The sequence below is a fragment of the Phyllobates terribilis genome, unplaced genomic scaffold (assembly GCF_046119375.1).
Source record: "Phyllobates terribilis strain yellow unplaced genomic scaffold, ASM4611937v1 Scaffold_7__3_contigs__length_470593459, whole genome shotgun sequence".
NCBI lineage: Eukaryota > Metazoa > Chordata > Amphibia > Anura > Dendrobatidae > Phyllobates > Phyllobates terribilis.
The window spans coordinates 187,197,451-187,222,465 of NW_027362767.1; the positions used below are offsets into that span (position 1 = coordinate 187,197,451).

General features: G+C 49.0%; 1 protein-coding gene across 2 annotated transcripts in view; it reads right to left on the reverse strand.

Moving 5' to 3' along the window:
- The window catches only part of PHKA1 (phosphorylase kinase regulatory subunit alpha 1), a 262,039-nt gene that overhangs the window by 160,800 nt on the left and 76,224 nt on the right, over positions 1-25,015 (reverse strand). For both annotated transcript variants that reach the window (XM_073639602.1, XM_073639601.1), the window contains exons 16-20: positions 23,117-23,261; positions 16,768-16,846; positions 16,528-16,607; positions 11,912-12,082; positions 9,814-9,908 (exon numbers count right to left, since the gene is read on the reverse strand). In XM_073639602.1, the coding sequence (XP_073495703.1) occupies positions 9,814-9,908; positions 11,912-12,082; positions 16,528-16,607; positions 16,768-16,846; positions 23,117-23,261 (570 nt within the window). The remainder of the gene's footprint in view (positions 1-9,813; positions 9,909-11,911; positions 12,083-16,527; positions 16,608-16,767; positions 16,847-23,116; positions 23,262-25,015) is intronic.

Sequence of the window (25,015 nt, forward strand, 5' to 3'; positions counted from 1 at the left end):
ACATCCTGCATGGGGCATTATAAGGGGGGGGGGTGACATCCTGCATGAGGCATTATAATGGGGGGGGGGGGGAGCGTTATATGGGGGCCAGTATCCTGTATGGAGCATTTTATGGGGGCCAGTATCCTGTATGGAGCGTTATTTGAGGGCCAGTATTCTGTATGGAGCGTTATTTGAGGGCCAGTATCCTGTATGGAGCGTTATTTGAGGGCCAGTATTCTGTATGGAGCGTTATTTGGGGGCCAGTATTCTGTATGAAGCGTTATGTGGGGCCAGTATCCTGTATGAAGCATTATATGGGGGCCAGTATTCTGTATGGAGCAGTATATGGGGGCCAGTGTAGCGCTGGCGTCCCTGCCCTCTGCTAGGCAGGGACGCTGCTCCCCTCACCGCTCTGCTCCGTGCCCGGCGTCCTCTCCCCGCTCTGCTGTCAGCGCGCGCTCCTTCCCGGCGTCCTCCTCCCGCTCTGCTCTCTGCGCGCGCTCCTTCCCGGCCCCTGTGCTTAGGGCGCGCGCGCTCCCCTCCTCTTAAAGGGGCCGCGCGCGCCGTCCTAAGGAGTCCCCGGCCAATGGCCGGAGGACTTCATCATATATAAGGCACCTCCTCCAAAATGGAGGTGCCCGAGTAATGTTGTTTGCACCTGTGTCTCACCTGTGCTTCAGCCCTCAGGTCCCGTTGCCAGTTACCTGCCAGTTTCCTGCTAGTTACCTGCCTGATTCCTGCCTGAATACTTGTTACCTGTCTGCCAGCCTGAGGTCCGACGGTCTGCCTTACTACTCCTGTCAGTCTGTCTAAAGGACCAGCCTGCCCGCTCACCTGGGAGCGCATATCAGCTACCTGCCTGCTTGCCTGAGGTCCGACGGTCTGCCTTACTACTCCGGTCAGTCTGTCTATGGACCAGCTTGCCCGCTCACCTGGGAGCGCTTCTCCGTTATCTGCCTGCTTGCCAGCCCGGAGGCTCCGTTGTCACGTGCTGTGACCACCAGCTATCTCAGAGACTCTTGCCCGCTCACCTGGGAGCGCATCTCCGTTACCTGCCTGCTTGCCAGCCCGGAGGTCCCGTTGTCACGTACGGTGACCACCAGCTATTCCAGAGACTCTTGCCCGCTCACCTGGGAGCGCTTCTCCGTTACCTACCTGCCTGCCAGCCCGGAGGTTCCGCCGTCACGTGCCGTGACCACCTGCTATTCCAGAGACTCTCGCTTGCTCACCTGGGAGCACACATCTACCATCTGCCTGCTAGCCTACCCGGAGGCTCTGCCATCACAGGTCGTACCTACCCCTTACCCAGAGACTGCCCTGATCACTTGCCGTAACTCCCTGTCCGTTCACCCAGAGACTGCCACCCGCTCCCTTACAAGGGCCGCCCCCTTGTATAGTAGCTCAGAGGTTCCGCCTCCCGGACCCGTTACAGTTTGCTCGGGCCATGGAACCCGGTGGCACCCAAGTTCCCTCGCTCTCGGACCTCTGTCTTGAACTGTCCCGTCAGAGGTCCCAACAGGAGGCCATCCTGGGTCACCTGCGGAATGTTAATACTCGCCTGAACACTCTGTCTGATCCACCAACAACCTCCGCCAGTGCCATATCTTGCAATCCGGCAGCTCCGCTGCCCACTAATACTATGGTATCCTACCCCGGACCCCGGCTTTCTGCACCTCCTCGCTTCGGAGGCGACCCCGTCCAGGCTCGGGGCTTCATAAATCAGTGCACCCTGCACTTTGAACTTTTGTCCCATCAGTTTAATTCCGACCGGGCCAAAATTGCCTTTATCATGTCCCATCTCACCGGGGAGGCCCTGGCCTGGCTAAATCCTCTATGGGAGAGAGGAGACCCCCTGGTGTCCAACTTGCCTGCTTTTCTCTCGGCTTTCCGGAAAGTCTTCGACGAACCCGGACGGAAGACCTCATCCGCATCCTCTCTGCTACGCCTCCGTCAGGAGGGTCTCACCGTGGGCCAATATGCCATACGGTTCCGCACCCTTGCCTCGGAGCTGGCCTGGGATAACGACGCTCTGGTATCCGTCTTCTGGGAGGGTCTGTCCGGTCGTATTAAAGATGAACTTGCTGGTCGGGACATTCCTACCTCTCTCGATGATCTAATAACCCTTGCCACCCGGATTGACCTACGGTTCCAGGAGCGTGCCAAAGAGGTCACCCGTGAGAGAAGGATTCCACGTTTAGCTCCTACTTTCCAGAAACCCGTCATTCCCTCCATCTCTCCCCAGGTACACTCTCCTGAGCCTATGCAGGTCGACCAGACCAAGATGGTCAAAACCCGTCAGGACTCACGCCGTGCCGAGGGGAGCTGCTTCTACTGTGGCAGTAAGGAGCACCGGATCCGTGCCTGCCCGGAGAGGTCGGGAAACGCCTGTGTCTAGGTTCGCTCAGAGAGGTCCACCTAGACAAGAATAAATCCTCTCCATCCCTGCTGTTGTCAGTTTCGATCATCTACGGGGAGAACCGTTATTTCGAACTAGCCCAACTTGACTCTGGAGCAGCCGGGAACCTTATTTCACAGTCCCTGGTTGAGAAATACCGCATCCCCACCAAACCTCTGGCTGTACCCTTGTCTGTCGCTGCCGTGGATGGGGGCCTCTTACCTCGCCCCATTCAACTCATCACCGAATCCATTACCCTGCAGGTGGGAATGCTGCATTCTGAAAGTATCTCCTTTCATGTTCTGCCTGGACTCTCTCACGCCCTCTTGCTAGGTCTGCCCTGGCTCCAGAGACATGCACCCGTGCTAGACTGGCAAACCGGAGAGGTCCTTCGCTGGGGACAAGACTGTCATAAAACCTGCCTGGTTCCCGTCCATCCCGTCCGTCCCTCTCCTACCCCAGCTAATCTACCTGGACTTCCGATTCCTTATTGGTCTTATGCAGATGTCTTTAATAAAAAGGAGGCAGAGACATTACCACCACATAGACCATACGACTGTCCCATCGATCTGCTACCCGGTACTACTCCTCCCCGTGGGCGTATCTATCCTTTATCCGCTGCTGAGACCCGGTCAATGTCCGAATATATTGAGGAGAATCTGGCCAGAGGATTCATCCGGAAATCTACCTCCCCGGCGGGAGCAGGCTTCTTTTTCGTCAAAAAGAAGGACGGCTCTCTCCGTCCCTGTATAGACTATAGAGGCCTAAACCTGATCACGGTGAAGAATAAGTACCCCCTCCCGCTCATTCCAGAATTATTTGATCGCCTGAGGGGGGCTAGGATCTTCACCAAACTGGACCTTCGTGGGGCGTACAACCTGGTTCGTATTCGTCAGGGGGATGAATGGAAGACGGCATTCAACACCCGGGACGGCCACTATGAATACCTGGTAATGCCCTTTGGTCTCTGTAACGCTCCTGCCGTCTTTCAAGAGTTGGTCAATGACATCTTCCGGGACCTTCTCTACTCCTGCGTAGTGGTGTACCTGGACGACATCTTGGTCTTCTCTCCGGATCTCCAGACTCACCGGAGGGACGTTCGTCAGGTCCTGCTCAGGCTAAGGCAGAACCATCTCTACGCTAAATTTGAGAAGTGCCTCTTTGAGCAGACCTCGCTTCCGTTTCTGGGCTACATTATCTCTCAGACCGGCCTACAAATGGATCCTGAGAAACTGTCTGCCATCGAGAAATGGCCCCGACCGGAGGGGTTGAAGGCCATTCAGCGATTCCTGGGCTTCGCCAACTACTACCGCCTCTTCATACCACACTTCTCTTCCCGGACGGCCCCAATTTCTGCGCTCACCCGTAAAGGTACTAATCCCAAAGAGTGGCCACCCGAAGCAGAGGAGGCCTTTCTTTCCCTTAAACAGGCCTTCTCTTCCGCCCCGGTGCTGCATCGCCCAGATGGCAACAAACAGTTCTTCCTGGAAGTTGACGCCTCCTCCTCTGGAGCCGGAGCGGTACTTACTCAAAAATCATCTTCCGGGAGGATGGTAACTTGTGGCTTCTTCTCTAAACTCTTCTCCTCCTCTGAGCGCAACTATTCCATAGGAGACCGAGAGTTATTGGCCATCAAACTGGCATTGGAGGAGTGGCGTTACCTGCTCGAGGGGGCTCTTCACCCGGTAATAATTTACACTGACCACAAGAACTTGGCTTACCTCCAGCATGCCCAGAGACTTAACCCGCGCCAAGCCCGGTGGTCCTTGTTTTTTGCTCGTTTTGATTTTGTCCTTCATTTTCGCCCGGCTGACAAAAACGTCAAGGCGGACGCCTTGTCTCGGTCCTTTCTGGTGTCTGATCTCGAGGAGGATCCGAAACATATCATCGATCCCGCCAGAGTAATGCAGGTGGCTCCCGTGAGTCTAAATCGTCTTCCTCCTGGTAAGACGTTCGTACCAGTACCTGATCGGGAGAAGATCCTACACTGGGGTCATTCTTCTAAACTAGCTGGCCACGCCGGTCAGAAAAAGACCCTCCAGCTTATTACCCGGCACTACTGGTGGCCTAACCTGCACAAGGATGTAATAGACTTTGTTTCTGCCTGTGTGTCCTGCGCCCGCAACAAAGTTCCGAGACACCTGCCGGCCGGCCGCCTCCTACCTCTGCCAGTACCTGCTGCCCCCTGGCAGCATATAGCGATGGACTTCATTACTGATCTACCCGTCTCTGCCGGTTGTACGGTCATTTGGGTGGTCGCTGACCGCTTCTCCAAGATGGCTCACTTCATTCCACTGCCAGGTCTTCCGTCTGCACCCGAGCTGGCTAAAGACTTTATCCGCCACATCTTCCGTCTTCATGGCCTGCCCCGTCACATCGTGTCGGATCGTGGGGTACAGTTCACTTCCCGTTTCTGGAGAGCCACTTGTAAATTGCTGGACGTCACCCTGGACTTCTCCTCCGCTTACCACCCACAGTCTAATGGTCAAGTGGAGCGGATCAATCAGAACCTGACCAGTTACCTTCGGCACTTCGTTAATGCCCACCATTCTGACTGGGTGGATCTCCTGCCATGGGCCGAATTCTCGTACAACAATCACGAGAGCGAGTCTTCCTCCAAATCCCCGTTTTTTGTAGTCTACGGTCAGCATCCTCGGATCCCGTTTCCCGTCTCCACCTCGGCGGACAATCCGGCTGCGGAATCTCTTGTTAACAAATTTTCCTCCATATGGGAGAGTACCCGGTCCGCACTCCTTCTGTCATCCGAGCGTATGAAAAGACACGCTGACAAAAAACGTCTGGACCCTCCTCAATTCCACCCTGGGGATAAAGTCTGGCTCTCGTCCAAATATGTCCGGCTCAAGATCCCTTCCTATAAGTTAGGGCCTCGGTTCATCGGCCCACTGGAGGTCATCAGTCAGATCAACCCGGTGGCCTATAAATTGAAACTCCCGGCCAACTTACGGATCCCTAACTCCTTCCATGTGTCTCTCCTCAAACCTGTGGTGCTTAACTCTTTTTCCAAGTCTACAGGTACGCCTCCTGCTCCGGTTTCTGCTGAGGACGAGTTTGAGGTAGAGAACATTCTTGCCACCAAAAGGGTAAGAGGAAAGACCTTTTTTCTGGTAGATTGGAAGGGGTTTGGTCCTGAGGAGAGAACGTGGGAGCCCCGGGAGAACATCCATGCCCCTCTCATCCTAGCTAAATTTCTGTCTGGCCTAAAAAAGGGGGGGCCTAAAGGGGGGGGTACTGTAGCGCTGGCGTCCCTGCCCTCTGCTAGGCAGGGACGCTGCTCCCCTCACCGCTCTGCTCCGTGCCCGGCGTCCTCTCCCCGCTCTGCTGTCAGCGCGCGCTCCTTCCCGGCCCCTGTGCTTAGGGCGCGCGCGCGCGCTCCCCTCCTCTTAAAGGGGCCGCGCGCGCCGTCCTAAGGAGTCCCCGGCCAATGGCCGGAGGCCTTCATCATATATAAGGCACCTCCTCCAAAATGGAGGTGCCCGAGCAATGTTGTTTGCACCTGTGTCTCACCTGTGCTTCAGCCCTCAGGTCCCGTTGCCAGTTACCTGCCAGTTTCCTGCCAGTTTCCTGCTAGTTACCTGCCTGAATACTTGTTACCTGTCTGCCAGCCTGAGGTCCGACGGTCTGCCTTACTACTCCTGTCAGTCTGTCTAAAGGACCAGCCTGCCCGCTCACCTGGGAGCGCATATCAGCTACCTGCCTGCTTGCCTGAGGTCCGACGGTCTGCCTTACTACTCCGGTCAGTCTGTCTATGGACCAGCTTGCCCGCTCACCTGGGAGCGCTTCTCCGTTATCTGCCTGCTTGCCAGCCCGGAGGCTCCGTTGTCACGTGCTGTGACCACCAGCTATCTCAGAGACTCTTGCCCGCTCACCTGGGAGCGCATCTCCGTTACCTGCCTGCTTGCCAGCCCGGAGGTCCCGTTGTCACGTACGGTGACCACCAGCTATTCCAGAGACTCTTGCCCGCTCACCTGGGAGCGCTTCTCCGTTACCTACCTGCCTGCCAGCCCGGAGGTTCCGCCGTCACGTGCCGTGACCACCTGCTATTCCAGAGACTCTCGCTTGCTCACCTGGGAGCACACATCTACCATCTGCCTGCTAGCCTACCCGGAGGCTCTGCCATCACAGGTCGTACCTACCCCTTACCCAGAGACTGCCCTGATCACTTGCCGTAACTCCCTGTCCGTTCACCCAGAGACTGCCACCCGCTCCCTTACAAGGGCCGCCCCCTTGTATAGTAGCTCAGAGGTTCCGCCTCCCGGACCCGTTACAGCCAGTATTCTGTATGGAAAGATTTGCCGGTTTCTGAGCTATTGTAGAATTTAGGCTATGTGCCCATGATGCAGAAATGCTCAGGATTTTTTCCTGAGCGTTTCTGCATCTCCCAGGCAGAAAAAACACATGCAGATTGTACAAGGTTTTCCTGCCAGGAACATGTGGATGTGAAGCGTTTTTCACTTGCATTTCTTTTTTTTTTTTTCTTTACAGGTTCTATGGTACCCAGGTCTGGAGGAGAGACTCCTGTGCTCCACACCCGGATACCATCCGCACATTGGAACGCATGGATTTCGCATCTACATATACAGTGATGCGGATTCCATGCGATCTAATGCAAGTCAATGGCGGCGAAAACGCAGCACTTCCGCAATATAATTGGTAGTGCTGCGTTTTTTTCCGCAATGATAATCCGCAGCGGAAATTTATGCAGTATGTTAACAGCACATGCGGATTATCATTGAGGAACATGGCAGACCTTCTACCAAGAGTTTTTTAAGCGTTTCTGCAGCGTTTTTGCCGCTGTGGAAACGCTTAAAAAACGCATTGTGGGCACACAGCCTTATAATAGATATCACTCACAAAATATAAGAAGAGAAATCTTCGGCCTTGTACTAATATATATATATATATTTCTCTGCGGTATCTGTGCATCATGAATCGTGGTATGTGTTAAAGGGGCCACTGAGACTTTCGCCCGGGGCCCAGAAATACCTGGAACCGACGCTGCCCCCGCTGATATTTAAGGACTCTGTTGAGACTGGGTCTGTACCACTTGATTGGCGACAGGCGAATGTAGTGCCAATATTCAAAAAGGGAGCGAAAAGTGACGCCGGAAACTATCGGCCGGTGAGTCTGACGTCCGTTGTGGGCAAAATTTTTGAAGGCTTTATTAATGAGGCAATCATGGAGCATCTTGATGCTAATAATCTATTAACCCCGAACCAACATGGATTCATGAGGAATCGCTCCTGCCAAACAAACCTGATTGACTTCTACGAGGAGGTGAGCTCTCGAGTAGATCAGGGGGAACCAGTGGATGTCGTGTATCTCAACTTCTCAAAAGCGTTCGATAGCGTGCCACATAATAGGTTGGTATACAAAATGAGAATGATGGGGCTGGGGGAAAATGTCTGCAAGTGGGTAGCTAACTGGCTAAAGGATAGAAGGCAGAGGGTGGTTATAAATGGAATATACTCAGATTGGGTAAGCGTCACTAGTGGGGTACCACAGGGGTCTGTACTAGGCCCAATGTTATTTAATATCTTTATTAACGACATAGTCAACGGGATAAATAGTAAAATATCAATATTTGCAGATGACACAAAGTTATGTAAAACAATTAATACAAAAGAGGACAGTGCAGACCTACAGAGGGATTTGGATAAGCTGGGTAGGTGGAGCATTAAATGGCAAATGAGGTTTAACGAGGAGAAATGTAAGGTCATACATATGGGAAGGAAAAATGGAAGTCACCAGTACTCACTGAATGGGAAATCATTGGGGAATTCAGAGATGGAGAAGGACTTGGGCATCTTGATTGATAGCAAACTAAATTGGAGTGCCCAAAGTCAGGCGGCTGCTGTAAGGGCAAACAGGGTAATGGGATGTATCAGAAGAGGTATAGCTGCAAAGGATGAGAACATTGTTCTTCCACTGTACAAAGCACTGGTCAGACCACACTTGGAATACTGTGCTCAGTTATGGGCCCCAATATATAGAAAGGATAGAAATGAGCTTGAAAAGGTACAAAGGAGGGCAACAAAATTAATAAGGGAATGGATGGACTGCAATACCCAGAGAGGTTGGCAAAACTAGGACTATTCAGCCTGGAAAAGAGAAGGTTGAGGGGGGACATAATAAATGTGTACAAATATGTTAGGGGACAGTATAGAGACCTTGCCCGGGATTTGTTCAAAAGGAGGGATATTACGGTAACAAGAGGGCACTCACTAAGACTGGAAGAGAAAAGGTTTCAGCACCAGCATAGGAAGGGGTTCTTTACGGTAAGAGCAGTGAGAATATGGAATTCACTGAGTGAGGAGACGGTAATGTCGGATTCACTACACCAGTTCAAGCGGGGACTGGATGCATTTCTAGATACCAGGCAGATTTCAGCGTATACTTAAAAATAAAATAAAATAGTAGGTTGATACAGGGATTTATTCTGACTGCTGGTTTCAGAGTCGGGAGGGAATTTTTCCTCAGGTGAAGATTGGCTAAATCATTTGGGGTTTTTGCCTCCTCTGGATCAACTTTAGCAATTACAGAACTAACAGGTCGAACTTGATGGACGCAAGTCTTTATTCGGCTTTACAAACTATGTAACTATGTTACTATGTATGATGATCTTGTAATTATAAAGAGAACTGAAATGTAAAAAACCCTCTTCATGTATGTGCACAGGTTCAGTATTTGATTGGAGAAATTTCTGAAACATTTCTGCATCTCTAGGAATTTGTTGGCAGCAAAATCGCAACAGAAAATATGTGCGTTTTTTCAATTGAAGTCAATGGATGAAAAACACGGCAAAAAAGCACAAAGAAATGACATGCTGCAGATTTAAAAGCACAGAAAGTCAAGGAAAAATACTGATAGTGTGTACAGCACTTTGGGATTCTCCTGGACTTTGCTGGCATAAGGACTTCTAGCGTTTTTGGGCCTATTAAGCGAGAAAAAAAAAAAGCACTAAAGACGCATCGTGTGCACACAGCCTTAAGGTTTGATTGCTTCAACTCATCACAAAAATCCAGTCCTCACATAGATCTGTAACGTGGTTAATACACTGGTTGGTTTCTTGTACCATGGTTATGATACAGCTGGGCAGTTTCTCATCAAATGTGGACGACCTGAAAACCTAACAGCTCTGATCAACAGCTGCAAAGGCGAAGAGGGAACCTTGGGGTGGTCCTTCTCCTGGGAGCATGGCCACGGCCGAGATATCAGATGTGATCTCAGGCCATCCCTCCGCTCAGGTCCCGGCTCTCCCCACAGGATACAACCAATCCTTTACACTTCATGTGACAGCAGCAATTATAACAATCCTAATTGCCACACAAACAAGATGAGGACAATGAAACGCTGACCAATGTATCTACAATAATGTACACTTCAATGGTTTTCCTCGGTCCCCAGAGACCCGTTACCTTGCTTGCTGGAGGTTTTTGGGGTGTTAGATTCAGCAGATCCAAGGAAGGCTGTGTAGCTTGGAATAACTTGGTAGGCAGATACATCTGTACATCTACAAGGTAATGGATGACGGAAAGAAACATTTATTCAGATAAACCAATATAGAAACCCCCGGAGTCCTAAGCAGAGGGGGCATGACTTTGGGAGGGGTGCGCCTTTAACGCCTGCAGCTTTGTTTGCAGAACGGTGTAGATTTTAAACAAGAGTGATTCTGCTCTAGGAGGGAGGATTACGGTATTGGCTGTGTCGGGGGGGCTTATTGTAAGGAGGGTGGGATCACAGGGGGGAGGTAAGGTAACGCTTTGTAGGATCTCTCTCTCTCTGCAGATGAGCTTGAGGACACGTCACCCGCCCTCCAGCCCTGTTATAATCGCTGTTGTACAACGCTTTATTTAACCGTGACTTATATAATGATGAATGCTTTATTGTATTTATTTAATTATCTAATGTATATCTTGTACCATGTTCAATTTTATCACGGCTATAAAGAGTTAAGTTGGCATTAACCTCTAAGCCCAAGGGAAGGGCAATCCTTCAGCCATGGTTCCCTAGGGGTTTCCTCTAAAGGGGGCTTTTCCTCTCCTGAGTGCTGTAGGATGACTCCTTGTGAGTCAGAGGTTTGCCAAGCTTAGTCCCCTATGCTTTTGCAGGGGCATCTACTTTTTAATTATACCAAAGTGACATAAGTGTTTATTTCAAAATAAATTTAAAAAAAACTGAAAATGTCATGCGTGGCTCGCAATCTCTAACTGGTTACAGCTTTGTGGCTTAGGAGTCAGGTGGAAGTCGCCGACAAGTTAAGGTGGACTCATTTCAAGTAATAGAGGATGTAAACCTCATGGTGGTGAACAGGCTCGGCCATGGGGGGGGTCGGCCTGAAGGATGTCGGAATGGTAACATTTATAAGGGGCCGGGCACAGTGATTAAGCACTGGAGTGAGGATAATAGGGTTATTGGTGCCCTGAAAGTTACCGACTTTTCTTGAATGGCCACCGGTGCGTGCCACCCCTTTATGGCTGTCTGTCCTGGTGCAGGATGTCAGACAGCTGGGCATATCACAGTACTTGTGAATCCCAATGTACTAGCCCTCCACCTGACTCCTAATGTGATTGTTTTAACTCTGAGATTTAAATAAAGTTGTGGCCATTTTGACAACCAAAATAATGTGTTATGTATTTTATCCAGTGTCGAGGTTTACTGTAGTTATAGTTGGTTTTAAGATGGAGTGGGGGTCTCATATCTAAAAGTCATGAATTCTATGGCAGCAATAAAACCAGCGGATCTCAGGGTCGTACATCACATATCTCGGCAGGCACTTTATTAAGTCCATACTGGATCTCAAATTCTAGAGGGAGAACGGCCAGAAAGGTTTCAATGTCCCGAGCCATTCTCTACAGGACACAGGACATACCCATCAACTCTACATGCCGTGAACACGACCCAACAAAGTACAATCTGAAGGTTAAGGCCCGGGGTCCAGCTGTGAGCAAAATACTTCTATTGTCTGGTACTGAAAATGTGCGAGGAAAATAAACTATGTAATGTAAAAGTAGCCGATGGCTCCGATGCTGCATTGTGCTGACAGCTTGTAGGATGGTGGACGACGCCGGAGGTCTGCATCAGAGATCTGTGAAATATAACTGTAGATGACACCAATACTTGCATCGCGTGTCTGCTCCTTACTGACCGGAGTGTTGGAGGCATTTATATAAAAAATCGCATTTGTCCATATTGGACAGTTAGAGAACGCCAGCAATTTATTACATGTGGGGGCAGAGCGCCTGGTTCCAGCGATGTGGAAAAAAGACCTGGGGCAAAACAACTGCGGCAGGAGACCTGGGGCAGGGAACCTGCGGCTTGCCAGAATTCAGGCGTAATGGCTTGGGTGAATCTGGGCCATTGTTTTTATCTGCACCATGAATGCTATAACAGAACCTCAGTCTTGAAAGGAAAACTTGCAGAAAGTTCCCAAATAAACTAAATGCGCCACATATAAAACATTTCTGTATACATGTCCTTATGAGGTTAAAGCAAAGGTGTAATAACATATCTTACTCTGCACATTCAGACTCTTGGCTTTTGTGCGAAGAGATATCAGATCTCGAGTGCTATGAATTGCAGCGCGAAATCTATTCAATCCCCCCTTCTGAGAGACAGCTGTGGGCCGAGGGGCAGCGGTGCCTAAGAGATGGCTGAGATACTGAGCTATTTCATCCTCCGAGTCTTCTGCAAGAAACAGAGAAACTTGTATGAAAAAACACCGGTGACAACAAGCATGGAAACCAAGATTATTGCAATAAATGACGGCATTAGAGCGGGAGACATGGTAACAGAGGAAGCCAGCAAAGTCATGCAATGATCTCCTTCAGGTGGCCAGAAGCTCGCGGTAACAGCAGGCCACCATGCCAGATAAAGGGCACGCCACCATGCCAGATAACGGCACACCAACATAGAGAGCACCAGCAAGCACTCAGCTTCCTAAATAATGGATATGTCGAGCACGGTGGATCCACCCCAACAAGCGGCAGGCGGTGGATCCACCCCAACAGCCGCAGACGGTGGATCCACCCCAACAGCCGCAGACGGTGGATCCACCCCAACAGCCGCAGACGGCGGATCCACCCCAACAGCCGCAGACGGCGGATCCACCCCAACAGCCGCAGACGGCGGATCCACCCCAACAGCCGCAGACGGCGGATCCACCCCAACAGCCGCAGACGGCGGATCCACCCCAACAGCCGCAGACGGCGGATCCACCCCAACAGCCGCAGACGGCGGATCCACCCCAACAGCCGCAGACGGCGGATCCACCCCAACAGCCGCAGACGGCGGATCCACCCCAACAGCCGCAGACGGCGGATCCACCCCAACAGCCGCAGACGGCGGATCCACCCCAACATAAGCAGACGGCGGATCCACCCCAACATAAGCAGACGGCGGATCCACCCCAACATAAGCAGACGGCGGATCCACCCCAACATAAGCAGACGGCGGATCCATCCCAACATAAGCAGACGGCGGATCCACCCCAACAGCCGCAGACGGTGGATCCACCCCAACATAAGCAGACGGTGGATCCACCCCAACAGCCGCAGACGGTGGATCCACCCCAACAGCCGCAGACGGTGGATCCACCCCAACAGCCGCAGACGGCGGATCCACCCCAACAGCCGCAGACGGCGGATCCACCCCAACATAAGCAGACGGCGGATCCACCCCAACAGCCGCAGACGGTGGATCCACCCCAACAGCCGCAGACGGTGGATCCACCCCAACAGCCGCAGACGGTGGATCCACCCCAACAGCCGCAGACGGTGGATCCACCCCAACAGCCGCAGACGGCGGATCCACCCCAACAGCCGCAGACGGCGGATCCACCCCAACATAAGCAGACGGCGGATCCACCCCAACATAAGCAGACGGCGGATCCACCCCAACATAAGCAGACGGCGGATCCACCCCAACATAAGCAGACGGCGGATCCACCCCAACATAAGCAGACGGCGGATCCATCCCAACATAAGCAGACGGCGGATCCACCCCAACAGCCGCAGACGGTGGATCCACCCCAACATAAGCAGACGGTGGATCCACCCCAACAGCCGCAGACGGTGGATCCACCCCAACAGCCGCAGACGGCGGATCCACCCCAACAGCCGCAGACGGCGGATCCACCCCAACATAAGCAGACGGCGGATCCACCCCAACATAAGCAGACGGTGGATCCACCCCAACATAAGCAGACGGCGGATCCACCCCAACATAAGCAGACGGCGGATCCACCCCAACATAAGCAGACGGCGGATCCACCCCAACATAAGCAGACGGCGGATCCACCCCAACATAAGCAGACGGCGGATCCACCCCAACATAAGCAGACGGCGGATCCACCCCAACAGCCGCAGACGGTGGATCCACCCCAACATAAGCAGACGGTGGATCCACCCCAACAGCCGCAGACGGTGGATCCACCCCAACAGCCGCAGACGGCGGATCCACCCCAACATAAGCAGACGGTGGATCCACCCCAACATAAGCAGACGGTGGATCCACCCCAACAGCCGCAGACGGCGGATCCACCCCAACAGCCGCAGACGGCGGATCCACCCCAACAGCCGCAGACGGCGGATCCACCCCAACAGCCGCAGACGGATGCAGATATCACGCTACACATGAAATGAACATATTGTGGATTTGGTATTTTCACCACTTGTGAGTTTTGGCTGCAGTTTTTGTCTCTACCATGTGGTCTCTTCCATCTGGTGAGATCTCATGCACTTTGCTGCCATTTGCAGATTTTCAAGTGAACAATCCACTAAGTATCTTCCAGGAAGCCCATTAGAGAAGGCCCAGCAATGGGCCCCAGAGATTACGGATGAGGTGGGTAAATATGGGATAAAGTGTAATTGTGGAGACACCCTGTACTAAACTAGGAGGATATACTGAAATATTACAATTAAAACTTGGAGAAGAAAATACAGTGGAAACTTGTTTAACTGCGAGCACCGAACATTGCTCCAGACCCAGCGCCGCTCAGAGAAGCTGCATTCATGGGTGAAATGTACAGGGGGCTGCACCACGTCTTCAAACGACCGAGAGGAGAATAATATACAGTACAACTTGGAGAAGATCCATTTTAAAATCAAAATGGAAATTCATCTGATGCTTTTTGCTGAATTCTTCTATTTCATGCTCTGGGATTAGTGCCCTCTCTGGCTTTGTTCCAGTATTTCTAGGTTTCCATCCACCCTTCTCTTCACTTCTCTCTAGATGTTACCATCATCGGTAGATTGAGCCACATGAAGGGATGGATCTGACTCCTGAGGCTGACACTTACCCACTGCACCACGTATCCTCTACATATGCAGGGGTGGATATGGCTCCTGCACATTGAATTTCTGGACCCGGAGGCTGACACTTACCACTGCACCACGTACTCTCTACACATGTGCTCCCTACACATGCAGGGATATTCTATCTCCTGCACAATGACCGTCTGGTCCCAGAGGCTGACACACACCAACTGCACCACTTACCCTGTACACATGCAGGGATAGTCTGGCTCCTGCACATTGAATTTCTGGACCCGGAGGCTGACACTTACCACTGCACCACGTACTCTCTACACATGCAGGGATAATCTGGCTCCTGCAAGATGACTGTCTGGACCCAGAGGCTGACACTTACCCACTGTACAATGTACTCCCTACACATGCAGGGATAATCAGGCTCCTGCACGATGACTGTCTGAACTCGGAGGCTGACACTTACCCACTGTACCATGTGCTCCCTACACATGCAGGGATATTCTGTCTCCTGCACAATGACCGTCTGGTCCCAGAGGCTGACACACACCAACTGCACCACTTACCCTGTACACATGCAGGGATAGTCTGGCTCCTGCACATTGAATTTCTGGACCCGGAGGCTGACATTTACCACTGCACCACGTACTCTCTACACATGCAGGGATAATCTGGCTCCTGCAAGATGACTGTCTGGACCCAGAGGCTGACACTTACCCACTGTACAATGTACTCCCTACACATGCAGGGATAATCAGGCTCCTGCACGATGACTGTCTGAACTCGGAGGCTGACACTTACCCACTGTACCATGTGCTCCCTACACATGCAGGGATATTCTGTCTCCTGCACAATGACCGTCTGGTCCCAGAGGCTGACACACACCAACTGCACCACTTACCCTGTACACATGCAGGGATAGTCTGGCTCCTGCACATTGAATTTCTGGACCCGGAGGCTGACACTTACCACTGCACCACGTACTCTCTACACATGCAGGGATAATCTGGCTCCTGCAAGATGACTGTCTGGACCCAGAGGCTGACACTTACCCACTGTACAATGTACTCCCTACACATGCAGGGATAATCAGGCTCCTGCACGATGACTGTCTGAACTCGGAGGCTGACACTTACCCACTGTACCACGTGCTCCCTACACATGCAGGGATATTCTGTCTCCTGCACAATGACCGTCTGGTCCCAGAGGCTGACACACACCAACTGCACCACTTACCCTCTACACATGCAGGGATAGTCTGGCTCCTGCACGTTGAATTTCTAGACCCGGAGGCTGACACTTACCACTGCACCACGTACTCTCTACACATGCAGGGGTGGATATGGCTCCTGCACGATGACTGTCAGGCCCCTGAGGCTGACACATGCCCACTGCACAACTTACCGTCTACACATACAGGGGTGGATCTGGCCTCTGATGCCAACATTTGCCCTCTGCACCACTTACCCTGGCTCCTGCACGATGACTGTCTGGACCCGGAGGCTGACACTTACCCACTGTACCATGTACTCCCTACAGATGCAGGGATAATCTGGCTCCTGCACGATGACTGTCTGGACCCGGAAGCTGACACTTACCCACTGTACCATGTACTCCCTACAGATGCAGGGATAATCTGGCTCCTGCACAATGACCGTCTGGTCCCAGAGGCTGACACACACCAACTGCACCACTTACCCTCTACACATGCAGGGATAGTCTGGCTCCTGCACGATGACTGTCTGGACCCGGAGGCTGACACTTACCCACTGTACCATGTACTCCCTACAGATGCAGGGATAATCTGGCTCCTGCACAATGACTGTCTGGACCTGGAGGCTGACACATACCCACTGCACCACTTACCCTCTACACAAGAATCCATGAAACTAAGGTGTTTGCAGCACGACGTGGTAAGAAAGTCTGACAAGCGTCCAGTCTGAATTCTGTAATTACCAAATGGAAAAAAATGCACAGATGAATAAATGAGTTCAGAGATGGCAGACACCGCGCACGGTCACTACGGATTGTATCCAGCTCCTCACATGCAGCACAACTCAAGCCTTTATGATACTGAAACAACTAAGAAAGAAAGCAGTGTTATACCTGGCTCCACCAAAGTATCCGTCCTGGAGCTTCCGGAGAGTCGCGAGGACAGTGGGATCCAGGCTGGTGCCGGATGCATCTACAATGATATACAGACACGTGAGAAGACATGGGATCTCAGGCTCTCACCCATCTTACAAGATTTTCACTCGATTTTCTTTAGTGTCATCTGAGGCTTCTGTCTCTCGGATTCGCTTATAAAAATTACCAAGTGGAATCAGTCACCTTTAAGATGTATACAGTGACGAGAAAAAGGGTAACAATGTTCTGAACTGTTGACTTCCAGGCTCCATATCTCACCATCCACTACTGCTTCGATCGTGAGGCCACCATCATTTTATAGACCATCCTTGGCTATCTCATACATCAATGTGACTTACAACTATTTAGCATATTATTAGTTTTTCGGAATCTCGTCCTGTCACTTCATTGTTACTGTTTTGCTCCTAGTGGTTAAAAAAATCTTTCTTCCTGTAAACCACAAAATACAACCTGTCCTCACATTCCCTAATAGCTCAGTGTTGTTGAATCCCAAGGGAAAGATCACTGGTTCCAATCGAGAAGCCACCATGAAGACTTCCCAAGAGAAACAGCATCATCCAGCTCATGGATAGCGGTCTCTTTGCCAAGACAATTGCCAAACTGCATCATGTGAATGACAATTAAAAGAATACGAAATGAAGTCCATCCATCCATTCAGAAGCCAAGAGGTGGACGTCCAGGCAAAATATCTGAGCCAACAAGTCGGCTCATCACAAGGTCTCTAAGTTCTGGCAACAAACGCGTCAGTGGAGGAGGCTCGTAAGCTTCGGAATAGTGAGATTACAGATGGCTATGTGAGCACCATGCAAAGCACGTTACACAAGTCTGGCCCGAAAAAAGGTGAAGAAGCCTCGACTTCAATATCATCATAAGAAGCGTCGGCTCGAGTTTGCAAAAAAGTATGAAAAGTGGACAGTAGAAGACTGGAAAGAGGTGATTGGGAGCAATGAGACGAAAGTCAAGAGACTAGGCTCTGATGGGAGCAAATGGGTCTTGAAGAAACAAGGGAAAAAGGGTCTAACGGATCGAGAAATTGAAGGAACTGTTAAGTTTGGTGGAGGAAGCCTGATAATATAGGGTTGTTTTACAGCCAAAGGCATTGGATATTTGACCAGGATCTATGGTGGTCTCAATGCAGAACTATATGTGAGGATCCTACAAGACAAGTCACTTCATACACTCAAATACTATGGTCCAGCACCATACCGTGGAAAAATCAGGAAAAAAATTAAAAAAAAAAACAACCTTTATTATTACAAAAATGGATTAAAAATTCATATCATAAAAAAGCGCTGTATCAGATGCATGCACTGACGCGTTTCAAACTAAAAAACGTTCTTACTCCTAGTATCCATGCACTAACTGAGGATAAAATCAGGAATGAGTGAGTAAGCTGGATATACATTCTTCTCTCTTTCCTGCATTCCTCGAATACTATAGGTATGAAAAGGACTACAGTGTTCCACCAGGACAACAACCGGAAACATGTTGCGATTGGTGAAGAAATGGTTCAATGACAATGAAGTAGAGGTGCTGGATTGGTCTCCACAGTCTCCACACCTCAACCCAATCCAACACTTGTGGGTAGAGGTGAAGAAAAAGCAGTATACAGACCCCAGTGAGGCGGCCAGTATGTGCCAACATTGGGAACCCGTAGAAGAGACCTGGGATTGGATTTCAGTCGAGACATGTTTCAATCTGATCGAAAGCACGAAGGATTCAGGCAGGGATGAAAGCCAAAGGGGGATTTACAAAACACTCACAAAATAATAAAAATTACAATTTCAATTTTTAGGAGCAAAACAGTAACAATGCAGAGAATCTGCATAACTAATTATATGCTAAATAGTTACAAGTCATTAATGTAGGAGATAGCCAAGATGATTGTCTATAACATGATGGGAGTCTCACAGTAGTAGTGGATGGTGAGAGATGGAGCCTGAAAGTCAAAAGCTTAAAACTTTGTTACCCTTTCGCTTGTCATGTTTTAGATACACATATTATAAATACAGTATAATTTATTTTATTATACACACAAATGTACATGTAAGAATCTTTAAAAAAAATAGAAGAGTTATAGTTTATTTTTACCAATTAACAAATTACAAAGTGAATGAACAAAAGATAAATGTAAATCCCATTAATATTTGTGACCGGCTTTTGCTTTAAGAACAGCATAATTTCTTCTAGGTCACGTGTGCATTTTAGCAAGGAATTTCACAGTGAGTTTGTTCCAAACATCTTGGAGAAGTAGCCACAGATCTTCGCAAATCTTTCTGTCTGACCATGTAATTCCAGATAGATGCTGTGAGGCACCAGGTCGCCCCCACCAGCTCAGAGAAGGTGCAACGCAACAGCTCCCAAGTGATCAACTGTACCGACGAAAGTACAGCCCTGACGCCCGGGTCAAGGAGACGCCAGCAGCATGATCAGGTCATGTGATGACACTGCTGACATCACTCGCCGGTGCTGCAGAAGCGCATACCACAATGGTAGTAAGTGCTCAAGTGGAGCTGAAGACATTAAAGATTTATTGTAAATGGGAAGGGGAGGGTGGGGTGGGAGAGAAATAAGAATTGAGGATACAGTTTGGGGAATGAGGAACGGATGGGTGCGGACACAGTATGGTTGGCTGGGGAGATGCGAGAGGAGACAGTATGGGGAGGGAGAAATGTGCGAGGAGACAGTATGGGGGGATAAAAGTGTGAGTGGGCACAGAATATAGACTGAGTAGTATGGGGGGTAGCATGGGGTTAGGGAGGGGGGGGAGTGGCACAGTAAGGAGGGGACAGTATGTCAGGGTGATGGTAAAACAGTGATGCAATACTTTATTTTACCACCAAACAGACAAACATAGAACAGTCCCAGCAAATACCCAAGATTTTATTTAACTCCCTTATAAAGCGCCATTAATTCCACAGCGCTTTACATACATTATCATCGCTGTCCCCATTGGGGCTCACAATCTAAGTTCCCTGTCAGTAGGTCTTTGGAGTATGGGAGGAAACCCACGCAAACACTGGGAGAAAATACAAAATCCTTGCAGATGTTGTCCTTGGTGGGATTTGAACCAAGCATCCCAGTGCTGCAAGGCTGCCGTGCTAACCACTGAGCCACCATGCTGCCCTAGTGCAAATTACACAGTCCCATCCTTCTGCTGGCCGAAAGGGAACAGAGTATCTGCGACTTTGGGACTTCCAGGGCTAACTACCTCAACCAGTGTCATCCCGCTTTGGCCGGGCACCCACAGGGAGGAGGTAGCAGCAAGCATAGGAAGCTGACAGTCCACTGAGGTACGGGGCCTGGAGACCCGAGGGTGCCAACCTGGCTTCTCCGAACATATCCATGGAACCAGGTGACTGGTGGGCCCAACCTGGCTTTCTCCAAATGTATCCATGGGTTCTGTGATAGTCAATGGCACAGATCCATATTCCTCCAGCCAGGGCCATGGTCAGTCAAGCTGGCATCATGTAGAATCCAAATCTGTGTCCCTCTGGATGGAGCCATGTGTCCTGTTACTCTGACAAATCACTCTCATTTCTGAAGAGTCTCTCTTGGCTGTGTTCTTTCAAAGTCCCTCACATCATCCACAGGTCAGGGGGGGAAGCTGGCAGGGGCTCATGTCTCATTGTTCAAGCATTTAATTAGTTTGCATAGTTTGTCTTCTATTGCTCTGCAGGTCAACAAACTAGCTGGCCTGGTTCAATATGTAATCAACATATTAGCAAACATCATTGTTCCATGACCCAAAGTCCCTGTTCTCTAGAGATAACACACAATTTGCAGTAAATATCAACTCAAGTGTCAAGATCAGGCTTATACAAATAGTCTGTCTTTCTTGACCAAAGAAAAACACAAATTCAAAAGTCAACATAAAGATAATAGTGTGTTTACCCTGGCTTACTGAATTTACACATCTGGATAATGAACATTAAATACTGTGTCATCACAGAGGGACAATGGTGTCGTCACAGAGGGACAGTGTGACGGTGATATTGTGTGCAGGGAATATAGTGAGGGGCAATTATTTATTCAGGGGCTCAGCGTAGGGCAGATATTTTTATTCAGGAGCATTATAACGACACTGCAATTTTTAAGGGCATCATGTGGGGATGTGCTGCACAAGACCGAAGAAGATGGAAGTCTGCAGAGACGAGCTGTGTATGAGAAAAGTCATCATGGAGTCTGGACAAGATGAAGAAAAGAAAGAGGATGACTCCAATCATAGACAAAATCATCTATCAGGTACCTGAATATAAATGTTCTTTGTGATACTGACTAATTCTCATATTTTTAGTTATGTTCGGAGCATTAAAGGGGTTGTCCAAGTTTGTGATGAGTCCGCATTCATTCTATGTGACTGCAGACTTCTGAATTCTCACAGTGCACACTGCACGCTGTCAGGATTCTCTGATGCCGGCAATTTTCATACATGTGGTCACGTGCTGACTAGACGTGTGGCCTCACTCAATAAGAATCAATTAAGAGAAGCCATGTACGTCTAGTTGGAATGTGGCCAGAAGTATACAACTCACATACTTGTGCTGACATTACGTCCACTCTTGCCACCAGAAAGGGAGAATCCTAAAAGTGCGCAGTGCAGGCGCTGTAAGAATTTAGTAGCCAGCAGTCACATAGAGTGACTGCAGACTTTCATCTCTAACCTGGAAGCACCCTTTAATTATAAAATGAAGCCCTGTAGCCAATCCTGACAGAGTGTAATATCCTCAGGGTCAGGATTCAGCTCTGCTTGCAGATTCCAGCAGTTGTCACACGGCCACTTCACTCATATGTGATCTTCATACTTACCTGCCTTGTTTCTATGTTGAAAGTATGGCTTCTCGACCCCAGTTCTTCCATGAAGACCACTTCTGAGAAGACTTCTCCCAACAGTAGATGGGCATGCCCACAGGTTGCTGACAAGTTCTGATCTGATGGATATCTTAAGAGTTTCCTTGGCTGACCATTGTGTCTGCGGACCTCAACGTTGCCCATTTCTTCAAAACAGCACCTCTCAAAAACCCGTCTGCTTTGAAATCTTTGCCTTCGTGATGCAGTTTACCTACTTTGTGTCTTGTTGCGGTGCTCAGTCTTGCCATAGTGTATGGCCTGTGACAAGAACCCTGGCAGTGATGACCCGGAGCCCTGTTACAAGCATCGAGTCTGCCTAGGATTCCATAAAGAGACTGAATGATTTGCACAAGGCCAAAATTTGAGACCGGCACAAATTTTGTTTTTCAGAGTTTGCGGCTTCAGTTTTTACATCGGCAATCTGCATTAACTGATTAATTAATCGCACTCATTCCTTGCCATCAAAATAAACTTCACCACAATATCCCCATTTTACTTCATTTCATCACTAGCACAAAATAAACCTCTATTTTAATCTAAGTGATATTCTCCTTCGCTAAGGCAAAAAAAAAAAAAAAAGAATTAACGACAAGAAGAAAGCTGATACGATGCAGTTAGCAGGATAGTGATAAAAGCATAGTGGATGCTCCAAAAGGAACTGGTGCCCGAAATCATTGTCTTCTGCTACCCAAGGTTACCTCTATGGGAACACAAGCAGTCAGTGTATTGCATCGAGGGGGCTTTACAGGCAAGGACATTGCTGCTTGTAAGATTGCCCCTAAATCCACTTTTGGCTCATCAACCATTTCAAAGAGATAGGTTCAATTGATGTGAAGACGAATTTAAAGAGCCCAATAAAGTCCCGCCAGAGCAAGGACCACCATGAAATAGGACTAAGCTTAATGCCAGTACAACAAGCATGTGTCAATGCATCTGTACGAACAGTAGGCCAAGACATTTGGAGGAGACCTCTCCAAGAAAACCATCACGGACAGGCCGACATGCTGTAGGAAATACAATGATTGAATCGCAGAGCTATTGTCTATGATGAAGCCCCCTTCAGGCTATTTGGGACATCTTGAAAAATGATTGTCTAGAGAAGAGAAGTTGACGCTGCCACGAGTCCTGCATCATCCCAGCAGTGAAGCCCCCTGAGACCACTCATGTGTGGGGGCTTTTCATCTATTTGGTTTCAATTTCTCATTTGTTCACTTTGCATTTTGTTAATTGATAGAAATAAACTATTAACACTTCTATTTTTGAGAGCGTTTGTGCCATTTCTAATTTTTTTTTTTTTGTTTGTTGAAAACATTTTTTACGTTTTTTCTTGCTGTATACAAAGAGAAAATGCAAAAAGCAGCATCCGATTATGTGCTGCATACATTAAAAAACATAAGAACATTGGGGGCTGCTGTATTCATTGTAGGGGGCAGTCTGTGCTGATCGGAGCCATTACCAAGCATGGTGCTTGAAACTGGAAAAGTGATGGTTGGTCTTCCAGTCATTCTCCAGCGACTGCACAGGTAGGATAAGTCCGTGCGCAACATCTCCACGATCATCCGGTTGTCCAAAGCAAGGTAGAACTGCTGCTGATCTATGAACTAGAAGGTAACAGGTCATATTAAAAGATTACATTACATAGCATTTATTTATATCATGGAAAGAGAATCCTAACCCAGCAAACCGTTTATATGGTCATGTCGTCATCTCTTCAGGATGGGTGGGGGGGTCCCATCAATCAGACCCCAAGCAATCGGGAAGTTATCCCCAATCCTAGGACTAGGGAATGACCTACAAACTTGAGAAAACCCTTTAAAGAATATGCACATCTTCAGGGGCAATTTCATTCTTTGCAGTTTTATATGCATTTAGTAATCAGAAATATTCAACCTTCATTAAAAAATAAAATTTTATTAGCAAAAATGTACAGACTTTCTGCGGTTTGCAATAAATCAATTACACTATCTGGACGTGACATAAAGAGGAAGCCGTCACTGGCTGCCACTAGGACCCCGAGGAGGCAGGTGGGCAAAAACTCCCGAGTGACTACAACAAACCGACAGTGAGATCTGGTGGAAGCCACACTACGGCTTCAGGTTACAACATATGGGGCGTTCTAAACGCCTCCACACTGAAGCATGGTGGAGGCTCAGTGAGACGAGGCATGAAAGATCCAATAAAATATCAGAAAATAAAAGGAGAGCGGAGCTTTCATCTGATCATGAATCAGCTGAGCAGCTCAGTAAAGAGTTACAGATTCTTAATCTCATCCTGCAGTCAGCAATACAGAAGCCATAGAAAGCAAATTGGGCAAATCCAAAAATTATTTTTAGCCCAAAATACATGTGTTTGGATGAAAAAAAGAAAATGACCTACTGATTAACTCAAGTTTTTGTGATGATGCATTTTTCAAAATTTTTAGCCTTTTTTTTTTATTTTACATAGCACAATGAGTATTAAAAATATAACATAGAAAGCACGCAATTTTCACCAGGCTTTTCGACTCATACTTCATCACCACAATGGTTGGATTCCACTGTTTGTATTAAAGTGTCTAATGAGGGTGTGCAAAGGTGATTGTGAATAGGGGGAGCAGGTGAGCTGTGACATTACATACTGAGATGCATTTGGTGTTGTAGGCCCTGTATACCAGTGATGCCTGTCATTGTAATCCTGCCAATAAGGAACCATGTGGAAAACTCTATAGAAGTCTAAAAAAGCCATAGCGGTCAGCATAAAAACTGCAAGTTTGCTAATAAAAAGAGAAATAATAAAGTAATCAGAAAAAAAAAAATCATCACTGCTGAACTGAGAAGTGGACCTCATAGGCGGCATCCAGCACGGCACAGACTACCAATGAACAGTTCTTGTCCTCTTGGGCTGGTGGTGGGCTTCTCCTTATATACAAGTATCCCCCACATAGCTGCTGGCCGTATTCACTGCTGCACTGACACAAACCACAATCTACCCTCACAACTACCCTCACAACTACCCTCACAACTACCCTCACAACTACCCTCAACCTAATTTCAGCATCAGTCTCACTAACTCCGCCTGTCTTCCAGAAAAAGATAATAGAGCTGATGAGATTAGAAGGAAGGGAGCAGACGGCTGATCAGGCTGATCAGAGCGTGTAGAAGAATCCAGCTAGGACCTGTGCTGCAGAGCTGCATGCAAACCTCCTTATGTGTACAGCGCTGTCTATACTGCAGGTTGGGTGAATACCAGTGATGTGTAGTAAGTCAGGAGCACTACTGATCTTACCTGGGCTCAGCCAGCACTAAACTGACCATTGATTTCAATCATAATGGGCTGAGCTTAATGTGATGAGGAGGCGAGTCTCAATCGCAGGAGC